Source organism: Salvia hispanica, chromosome 2 (genome assembly GCF_029641045.1).
Source record: "Salvia hispanica isolate PSC_SH4W2 chromosome 2, Shi_PSC_v1, whole genome shotgun sequence".
NCBI lineage: Eukaryota > Viridiplantae > Streptophyta > Magnoliopsida > Lamiales > Lamiaceae > Salvia > Salvia hispanica.
In genome coordinates, this window is record NC_142693.1 from 19,518,683 (window position 1) to 19,530,088 (window position 11,406).

An 11,406-nucleotide genomic window follows, 5' to 3' on the forward strand; every position below is an offset into this window, starting at 1 on the left:
ATATTATATTTTATAATAAAATGTGATTGAAATAAGTTGGTGGAATGTGGGGTCTACCTACCATTTATGATAAATGTGAAATAAGCCTCTTATAATGGGATGACCGAAATGACAAAACATTACTCTTATCGTGGGACAGAGAGTATTTGATTTCATTATTTAATCATAGACACAGACAACAAATCCCAACTAAAGACAAATATATGTTCCCCACCCTCTTTAGTTGTACCCTTCCCCACATAAACTTTTTAGTTTTTATTTTTGGAATTATTTGATTATTGGTAGAATTATGGACCTTGCACTTAAACTGTAATTTAAATAAAATAAAACTATTGTTGAGAATGTGAGAACATATGCATTGAACATGGAAAGTTCATTCACTCACAATGGAAATTAATTTTACTAAGAAAATATATATGCTCCCTATAAAAGATCTATATATTCCCTCTATTATTTGAACTCGAGTATGCGACTAGAAAATATGACCAACGTATATCTTTATAATCGAATAAACGAAAAAAAGTATCGATTTTCCCAACAAAGATTTTTAATAGAATCTTTCACTATTCTCTAATCTAATAAATATCTTAATTGGAATCTAATTAGCCAATAGTTAACTTGAGAACTCGAGATGTTAATTTTATGTCGCTCTCCTGATTATCTTTCCTAAACCACGCGTTTAGTAAAAAATGATGATAATATCAATACGTGTCAAACATTTGATGGAGTCTAATTTTAGTAAAAAAAATCAATTTATCATTAGCTTAACCCTTGATCTTATCCAATTAAAAACTCTATTAACAGATGAGGAATAACAGTATTAGCCAAATAAAGGAATAATTGAACTTGAACATTTCATATATATTTAGGAAAACAAACAATGGCCTTTTCTTAAAAATAAAAATTAAAAAAAAACCTCTCCAACCATCCTTGGTATATTTCAGAGACTGGAAAAACTAAGGATTTATTTAACTAAGAATCTCCAAACTCTTTGATATAGATCAAAGTATAATCCTAATTTATAAAATATATGAAATTATAGACTTAGGTTTAATTGAAATGCGGATCATTGTAGTTTCATAGGAACATTATTATATGACTAATTCATAATCATATTTACCGCAATATTATTATTAAGTACTCCTAGGTTGTTGGCTGTCATTTACAACATTACAAATTTAAATATATACTTTAGCATATATAGTACTATTGAATTCCTTTTATTATGACGTTAAATTTAAATCATCGTAGTCATGAATCTAATTTTTAATAAAAGGTTATATGGGAATCAGACGATATGAAACACATTTCAGTTGGTAAGACGCTTCTCCTCCAATCAATAGACGAGAGTTCGAGTGACTATAGGGGTAGATGATGAACCATATTATATTAATTACTACTCCCTCCGTCCATCATTAAATGTCTCATTTTTCCCTTTTTCGTTTGTCCGCCAATAAATGTTTCATTTCACTTTTACTACATTTGATAAGTGGACCCTAACTACATTCCACTGACTCATTACACTCACATTTTATTATAAAATCAATATATAAAAATAGGTCTCACATTCCATTTATTTTTTCTACCTACTTTTACTTTATAAAGTCAAATAATTTCTTAAAATACGTGCCGATCAGATATGAGACATTTAATCATAGAGGAAAGTACTATCTTCGAAAAAAGGATACATGGAAATCACTTTAATTTCATAACTGATTGTGCTTACATTGCATCATCTACAAATTCGAAATTATATTATTCAATGTAAAACCAATGTACCTCTTATTCAAACAAGGAATGAAATAAAGTAATTACTGTATTTGAGTGGGTTGTTATAAAGTGGATGAATAAATACATGTATAACAAGATGTGGGGGTCTCATAAAATTCTCTAATATTGGAACCAATTTGTTGGGAGAATTTACATAAAAGGACCAAATATTTTTCAATATATATATCATCATATATGCATGGCTCCTGTTCTCACCCTCCTCTCAAACACAACTCTCTCTCTCTCTCTTTCTCACACACACACACACACACAACGTTAATTTGTGTGTTGGTCCGAGAGGCTGAAGCTGCCAGCATGATCTGCTCTCGCACCTTATCCATTTCCAATCCATTTTTAAATTTTTTTCTCATAAAAAAGAATTCATTTTCGATCTATTTGAGTGCTTCATCAAATGATTCTTTTTTTATAAAAAAAAAAACAGCTTCAAAAAGATGAAAATGGGCGCATCAGGTCATTCTTGCAGCTTCATTCACTCACCAACAACACCACATTCTGATTGGTCATCTCTAAGGTGAGTTATGATTTTGAATTTTTCTATTGTTAGAATAAAACCGTAGAATTAGATAATACAGTATTGAAGATTGTTCATTTCAACACTTTTCTTAAAGTCGCAAATACATAAATATCAGTTACTGACTCAATATTAGTTTGTAAGTTTATGAATATTACTCCTGACTCAGTAACTAATATGTTTTGTGATGTTAATTGATAGTACTAATACTTTATTTATATGTGTGTGTAATTGGATATAGATTAGTTATGCAGTCATATAAATCCAGTTTTTTCACTCGAAAGTCTGCGGCGTGTTTGCCTGCGTGGATTTGTTTTTTTATGAAAAAGAAGACCAGATTCATGAATTACTCCGCCGAAGATGCGGCGTTTCAAACACGTCTCTAACGGTCTACCAACAGTCTCACATTTGGACCCTTGTGTAAAACCCATATGTAAGGTCTCAAACATGCACAAATATCAATTGTAATCAGATAAGTTGAAAAAAAATCTACTTAGGAACAGGAAATATCCATTTGTTTAATTAGTCATAGAATTTGTGTTGTACATTTAAATTGGGATGAATTCTTCTTGATTATGTTGGAGTACATATATTTGATCACTAAAAAAAAAGGGTGGTTTATCGCCATGGTGCAATTCCTCAGTAATCACCGACGAAAAACAGTGTTATCGACGAAATCACTATAATACCGATACATAAATTTTCATCAATAAGTTGTTATTTTAGTGGATGAAATATGTTGTTTTGTTTATTGAAATGTCAATGTATATATAGTGCCTAGAGGAGATATGGTGTAGTTATTACTACAACGTTTTTATATATAGTTGTAGGATTAATTCATGAGTTGCTTTCATATAGAGTATAAATTTTGGTGTAACTTTAGTACAAGGGTTGTATTACTCTCATATACTTTTGCCTTCAAAATAGGGTATATAAATGTTTTTGTCTAATGTATTTATTCTTGTACACCCTATTGTTTGTTTGTTTTTTAATGAATAATTAAATTTAATTAAAGAGATATAAAGTTTTTTAACTGTTCATGGTCGCCAAATTCTATATACTAAGAAGGTAGATAATTTTACCCTTATACAAATAGGAATGTGATCAAATGTGATCAAATGAAAACTCTAAATATTGTACAAACTCAAAACTATGATCTGGACTATTGAAAAATATCAACAGATCACAAAAAAACATCAACAGGAAAATGTCAACAGAATTTCAACGGTAGTCAATGATTAATGTTGTGTTGATATTGTGTTGATACTGTGTTGACATTAAAATCTTGAAATTTAACACTGTGTTGATATTGTATTGAAACTGTGTTGAAGTTGTGTTGAAGAGTTTTGAGTTTGTACAATATATAAGTTTGCATTTTATCACTACCCTATACTAACATATTCAATTACATATCAAATTAAGATATTAATTAAAGATGGTAAAATAAAATGGGGAAAATTTTCATAATTTTATTTTTAAGGTCAATGTATTGCGAATAAAGCGTTGCACTGTAGGATTGGAGGTAACTCTAAAGAGCGAATATAATGAATTTTTTTGTATGCGAATAGCAAATTACTATACAATATTTGAAAAAATTTAATCACTTCCATATTAATTTAGCATTTAAGCTGCAACAGCAGAACAGCTAGCTACCACACAACATCATAAATTGCACATGCTCATTTAATAACTTGCATCATTACATAATTTATTTTCTTATTTATTGAACCACTAATTACATGATATACTATTATTCTTGCACACTTATTATGGCACAACGTGACAATACTTCAACATCAATATTAAACAAAATTAAACATAAAAATATACCATCTCCAACAAAACAAAAAATCTAGCTCCATCACCAATCAAAATTCAAAACGTAGCAAAATCACAGCAATTAATAGTAATATACACACCTTTTTTTTCTAGATAACATGCATGAACATGGGCCCCAACATAGAGACAACGTTGGTTTCGATTTGATTAATTACCATATTTAGACGTTAAAAAGCTAATTAAACCTAATTAGTGAGATTAAAGGCCACTAATTAACAAAATATATATTGAAATTGGTGTCACGACTTTTGATAAATTAGTCTGAAAATGGAAGTGGTTAAAGAAGATTGTCAAAGACAAATCAAAACTAACAAATCAACAACAACCAAATTGCATGGATTGAATAGTTTAATGTTTCAAATCAACATTAATTAATGTGAGTTCGACTTATACAAGATGGAGAGACAGAATTTGATTTGTTAGCTGAAATTTTATCATGATTTAGTGACATGATTAAGTCATATCCTATATCACATAAATCATGGTATCAGCCTCGTTAATTTAAGGACATGGTACGAATTAGATTTGCCAAGTAAGTTCGGTCTATTTAGATGTTCTCCGTCCACGAGTTTCATGCGTGGGCGCCACGAGTTTTAATGAAATATTCACAAAATAAGAGATAGAAGGGAAAAAAAGTGCGTAAAATATAAGAGAAAGCAATAAAAAGTCAGTAAAATATGAGAGAGAAATTATTTCATTTTTAGAAACGAGACTATTTTTGTGGACAACCCAGAATAAAAAAAAATGAAACTATTTTTCGTGGATAGAGGGAGTGATATAGTATTAGACTGCAAGTTAAGTAGTTTTTTAGTAGAAAATACTTACTAGTTTTTTATACATTTTTTTAAATTTCTTAAATATATTTATTTTTTATTAAATAATAAATTAAACTTAATAACAATAGAAGGGTTTCAAGTTATAAGATTTTTTTCAACAGTAATTCTTACTAATGATTTTGAAATACATATTTCATTATAATACGGAGTATATTTTTACTAAAACATATTGCTCCATGTTTGTTTACAATTTAGTACTATAAATTAATTTTGTGTGCAAGCATTAAATACTTCCTTCGTGTCATTAATAATGATCTTAACTTTTCGTCGTATTACTAAGGACTAAAATTTTGGACACTGAGTATTTAGCACTTAGAGAGTTGAAATTTATGTTAAACAAGGTGCTTTTATCGGGCACCAAAATTATATAAGTAGAGTTTAATAAGGTTTAGTGAAAAAAATGAATAAAACAAGTAGGAAAAACATAAAATAAGAGAAAATTAAGAAAGACTAAAATAATTGATCTTTTATCACAAAATTAAATGGGCCATTTAACTTGGAGTATCCCGAATATTGGTCACTATTTTAGTAATCGTACCCGCTTCTTATTCTCTGTTAACAATACTTCAGTTTTTCTTTCTATATCTCTCTTATGTTATGTAACACCCGCTTTTATTATACCTTTTTACGTTAAGATTTTGTTTTGAGAACGAGCGAATGATAGACCTTAAGTAAAATATCGTTTTTTTTGTTTTGATTGGTTGCGATTGTAAATAGTGAAGGCTTGAATTATTGTTGGTTAATCGTGTGGTGGAAATAGTCGACGAGTTTGACGCGAGATTCATCGATTGAGGAAATTGGGTGATCATTTACAAGTACTTGGAATAACACCAAAGTACTAAAATAAAACACCACAATTTAATTAAAGTGCTAAATCAAATAATTGGGCCTATCAGTTTTATATATCTTGTCTTAGCCCATTTATCCTATTGCAATTGGGCTAATTCTATTCTATGAAATTTATTCCAATTTTTCCCACTTATTTTTATCAGTCAAAATATAACACGGTTTTCTCCCATGTGTCCATGTTCCCTGAAAATCTCAACTGAAAGATCATACTCCTATCTTTCTTCCTCCTCATTGTAATGCACGCAGCCATTCTTCCATCCAAAATCGCAAAATACCGCGAGTTTGAAATCCAATCTGCTGTTATTAACAAAAAGGTAAAATCTTCCACTTCAATTCAGTATATACAAATCTCTGGATATTAAATCCATAGCACCATATATTCATGTCACAGTTGAGAGGAAAAACCGAGCAGCCTGTGAATTCAAATTCTCCCCGTAATCTCAATTGTCAATTCATTCTTTCGTGCTATAAAGGTATACTCTTTGACCTCTATTTCGTGGGAATTGAAATTTTGAAAGTGTTGAATGATTTGTGCTTGATAATGTCTCCATCTTTAATGCCATTAGAAGCTATCCTCTTGTTACTTCTTAATCTCCACTCTTGAAAATCCTTTTCTGCCCATCAATAATTGAAACCGAATAATTAGAAAGTTAATAAAAGGTTTAGATTTGGGAAAAAGGGGAGGAGGCTTACCTGTAACAGAAAGGATTGTGAGCGGAGGGCAGCGGCGGCGAAGTCCAGTCGCACGCCGGCGAGCTGAGACGGCTGGAGCTCGGTGACGGCAGCGGAGACAGAAATGGCGGTGGCGGCAGCGAGTTTTACCGACGGTGTAGTAAAGAGCGATAGAGAGAGATAGTGACTTGATTTCAGTTCGAGAATTTTGAGTGAGGGAGATGAGAATATGCGTTGATTTGGGTTTGTGATTTTGTAAACTGTGATGAGAAGAAAGAAGGCTGTTGCTGCTTGAGAATGGGGGATATTAGGCGTGAGTTGGGTTGGGAGTACACATTTTTACTCTTTTCATTTCCTTTTAGAACATACGTGTGTATGGTTGGGAGTATGTAGATTAAATTCTTTTAGTTGATGGGATTAGGAGTATTTATTTTAGTGTGGGCTTATAGAACAAATGTTGTACTGCTTTTCATAATTGGGACACTTTAATTCTTTTAGTTTTTGGGCCTCTTTAGTTTGATAATTGTGTGTTGGATAGTTAATCGTTGTGCAGGTTTTGGGGTCATGTTTTATATCCGAAAGAAGGATAATTTGAGCACACACAAATAGGATGTATGCATTGTTTTATATTAAATTTTTTGGCAAAGTCTAATTTTTGCTTATCATGTTATTTCGAAAAGGGTGAACTTGTGCACGTTGTTTGCGGTTGGAACAGAAAGTGGTTAAGGAGTTAAGCTTTTAAGGTGGGCTTTCCTTTTAAATAAGACTATGTCCTAAATATTTTTATGTGAAAGAAGGTGAAAAATGTTTGTCTTCCCATGTTTTGTGTTTGAATGAATCTATCTGATGGCTATGCCATGTATGTTAATCGAATTCGGGTCCCAGTAGGGCCGCAAACCCTGCTCGGACTGGTGTACACCCAATAGATCGTGCGCTATCTCATTGGAGTTGGCCGGTCTAGTGACTTGGTTCGTGGCCACGTTCCTTGTCATGTAGTTCAAATATGGTGATGGTGGATGTGGATGGAATATGGTTGCAACTGAATTTTTTGTGAATGCTTTTAGTGACTTGGGTTCTTTTAAATTAAAACCCACAAGATCATTCGTTATGGCTTGACAATCTATATTTTGGCATGTGTCCACTGAGTGCATCAAGTACTCAGCCCTGCATATTGTTTTTCTTAATGTGCAGATTGAGCGGCGATGGATGTGGAGGATGTTGAGCACTGTCGTTGGAAAATTATGTCTTGTTTAATTGTCGGATTTGTCGGGTCTTCATACCGGCATTATCCCATGTCTTGATGCTTCCGCTAGTTTCTATGTCTTTTCCTTTGGATTGTTTATCTCTGGATCGAATTCTTCGAAGTTAGTTTGTTGAGACAGTATTTGTCGTTCTAATTCTTTAGTTAATCTTTTGCTTGGTCACATATATTTTGTTCTTCCCCTTTTCTCCCCCGCTTCTTTAATCCCCTTCTAGTCGCGATCAACCGTGTTTTCTATTCTTAGAAAATGCAGGCATTGGTCGCGATCAACCATATTTTCTATTCTTAGAAAATGCAGACGTGACATGTTACCAAATTCGCGCTAAAACTTGTATAGTCTACAAAATCTCTATTTTCAAGCACGAGAGTATATCGTTAAGTAAGAAGTTAGGTAGGTACACAAAATCATACGCCCAAGAAAGAGTCTACTAAACAAAGACATCATGCACACTAATAAAAGACATAAAGCAGCATTGACAAAACTAACTGAACCAAAAGGATAGCATAACAATTAACACCACCTAATCAAGCAACAAAAAACCTACAAAAGGGGGGAAGAGGTGAGTGTTATTTATCCATATATATGCCGGAAAATGATAGAAAAGATAGCTTTACCGGCGTCTACCATATGCCTAGACTAATAAGCCAAAGGATTCGTGTAAGTCTGCATATCCGTAACGTTGAATATAATCATCCATATCTTCATTATAATAGTATATGTCCGGATTATAAGTGGAGAATGGAGGAGAGGTAAATGGATCACCGCCTCGGCAACTCGGCCATGGGACATCACTAGTCGAGTCATGAGGAAGTTTAAGATGTTTAATTTGTTGACGGCATCTTTTCCCCAAATCCCCTTCAAGATCGAGATCAAAACACCGCCGAATGTCAAGTGACTCGAGGCGTGGACAGCCGTTAAGGATGATTTCAAGTCCTTTATTTCCAATCAAGAGCCCATAAACTTGAAGATGCTGCAGATTGGGCATACTTTTGCTGATTGCGAGAGCATACAGATTCCGATGAATTGATTCAATAAAAGGACGATCATCATTTTCGTCAACATCCTCTATCAGAATGAACTTAAATGCGTTCAATGAGAATGATTTCAACGTCGGGCATGCATTGCCAATAGCCCGAATATCAGCAGACATAACCCCTGGTTCAATCACACCAAACCTTGGTCTAATCGTAATGTGCAACTCTTCCAACTGTCCAAGCTTTGCAACTATTCTAGCTGCACACGGTCCTGATATGAAAAAGCAAGTTCCAAGTTTAAGGCGTTTGAGATTCGGTGATCTGTCAAACATCAAAAAGATTAGACCTGTGTTTACATAGAGCAAGATCAAAAAAGCTTCTTAAACCAATAAATGCAACTCGTACATTCACTTATGTGATATAAAATCGAGAGAAAGGGTCAAATTTTGTCTATCGTCTACTGCATTATATTAACAACCAAACAAAATCGAAGAAATTTTTGACAGAATTTGTATGATCTTGCAGAAACATAAGCTAACAAACATGAGCAGAACACAGGCTACGATTCAGCGAGAACAAAAACATACAGTTATGATACTGCAGAAAATTAAACCAACTGCTTGAATAATCTTTGCAGAAACAGTAGGCATAACAAGCTAAGATCTTGCACAAAATGGGGGAACATCGGCCGACACTCGACAGCAACTTAAAAATATCTTTAACGAATAATTTCAATTTAATCCAACTTCTGCTAAACGAGTTGAAAATCTGAGGTGGCAAAACTTCTCAATTGAAATGGGATGCAATTGACTAAAATCAATTTGAATATGAGGACGAAACTTGGCCCGGGTAGTGAACAACCAGACAAAATATGGAAAAACTGATAAACTTGAGGAAAATAAGCAGAAGCAAATAAATTCAAGCAAAAATACAAATTTCTGAGAAAAAATATGAAAAAACAGCTCTATAAATTTTTGGAAAGACACAATCACACAATGAACAGCAATGCCAATAGAAATGTACCGATCAGCGATGTATTCCATGAGTTCGTCGCCGCCAAAGTACTGAATGGTGAAGTCGGTCAGCTGCCCCCGGCTGCGGTCGACAGCACGGCGGCACATGGCGGTGTACTTGGCGGTACGATCGATCTGCTTAGTGCCGGAGAAATCGATGACTCGCCACAAGGAAGGATCCTTGCAAACGTTCCACCAGGTAGCACACACTTGCTGCGCGCTGCACAGCATCTCCTCCGCCCCGAGCCTCTGGAGTATATTGGCGGTCACATCTAGAGGCAACTCGATCCACGGCGGCGAGGATGAAGCAACCGCCGGAATTTTGGATCCAATATTCATATTTCGACCTGCAAATAACCGCTCAAATCGATCTCCAAATTATCGACGGAAATGAGGGAAAAACTTTGTAAAAATAAAATTAGGGCTCAAAATTGGGGCTAAAATAACCTGAACCGCTAAATTCCGCCGCCGCCCGAATTTTCCGTCTAGTATTCATACTTAGACCTTCAAATTATCGATGGAAATGATTGAAACGATGGAAAAACTTGCTCGATTTCGCAGTAAAATAGGGCTACACTGCAAATAACGGCTCAGCTCGATTTTCAAATTATCGGTGAAAATAATGGAAAAACTTACTCGATTTCGCAGTAAAAGTAAAATTAGGGCTCAAAATTAGGACTGCAAATACCTGAATCGCTGAATTCGCAGCTAGTGGTGAAAAATAAAATTGCTCAGCGCCTCCGATATGAACCCTAGGGGAGAAGAAATCAATATTTATTGAACGGAGCGAAGGGATTTGTTGGAAATGGGAATTGCTGGACTCTTTTGCGCGGGAAAGGTAGCAGAAACCATTAACGGGGCTAAACCCGAACCGGGCCGTAATTCGACTATAACCCTACTCGAGTAAATATGAAATATTTGATTTTCATCACTTAATTTTATAAACAATTGTTCCGTTGTAAGTTAATGAAAAGAGAAGACATGAGAGAAGAAAAAGTTAAAATAATTATTTTTATTTTAAAAAATATTTTGTTTTTAATAGGCAATTTATTTTTAATAGGACAAAATGAGTACTCCTATATGATTAGATTATGTCAATAGAAAATTTCAATTTCATGAATAGTTAAAAAAATGCTTCATTGACCCAAACAACCGAAAGATAAAGTCTTGACGATCTTAACTTATTAGAGCGTCTTCGGTGGTGACCCTCCCACTAGGACTTCCCACAAAACTGTCTGTCACGTCATCACTAGCCCTTTCCATTCCACTGCCACATCACTAGGACTTCCCACTGCACTAGGACTTCCCACTAGGACTTTCCGCAATTATTCAATTTACGGACTTAAAATTTACGGAATTAAAATGTCGACACGGAATACGGGAAAATTCGAAAACTTCATTAAAAAATTACATAATTAAAAAATAATAATTACATAATTTAAAGAAAATTACATAATTTAAAAAAAATTACATTATTTAAAAATAAAATTACATAATACCCTCGGCTCTCACTCCTCCTCGTCCTCGTCCCCGTCGCCCGTGCCGCTGCCGCCTCCGACGTGTCCGTCCCCAATCTCGACGCCATAATCATCAATGGGTGGCATTCCTAAATCGCATCCTTGCATACATGAATTTCACAAAATTTAAATCCAAATAATC

At 33.9% G+C, this 11,406-nt stretch overlaps 1 protein-coding gene and 1 long non-coding RNA gene across 3 annotated transcripts; one reads left to right on the forward strand and one right to left on the reverse strand.

The window, feature by feature from the left end:
• The first annotated feature begins 5,966 nt into the window (after window positions 1-5,966).
• LOC125202798 (uncharacterized) lies at window positions 5,967-7,922 on the forward strand. The gene is made up of 4 exons (XR_007173193.2): window positions 5,967-6,140; window positions 6,218-6,299; window positions 7,179-7,241; window positions 7,690-7,922. It is a non-coding gene; the product is annotated as an uncharacterized LOC125202798 (long non-coding RNA).
• Window positions 7,923-8,167: 245 nt separating this feature from the next.
• LOC148931753 (putative F-box protein At4g05475) lies at window positions 8,168-10,603 on the reverse strand. 2 transcript variants are annotated; one of them, XM_048099117.2, is made up of 4 exons: window positions 10,436-10,603; window positions 10,195-10,318; window positions 9,758-10,094; window positions 8,168-9,055 (listed from the first exon to the last, which is right to left on the reverse strand). In XM_048099117.2, the coding sequence occupies exons 2-4, from the start codon at window positions 10,241-10,243 to the stop codon at window positions 8,392-8,394; spliced, it is 1,050 nt and encodes a 349-aa protein (XP_047955074.1). In that variant the 5' UTR covers window positions 10,244-10,318; window positions 10,436-10,603; the 3' UTR covers window positions 8,168-8,391. The 2 variants fall into 2 exon arrangements, with proteins under 2 accessions (XP_047955074.1, XP_047955073.1); XM_048099116.2 differs by having other exon boundaries at window positions 10,195-10,323.
• Window positions 10,604-11,406: the final 803 nt, after the last annotated feature.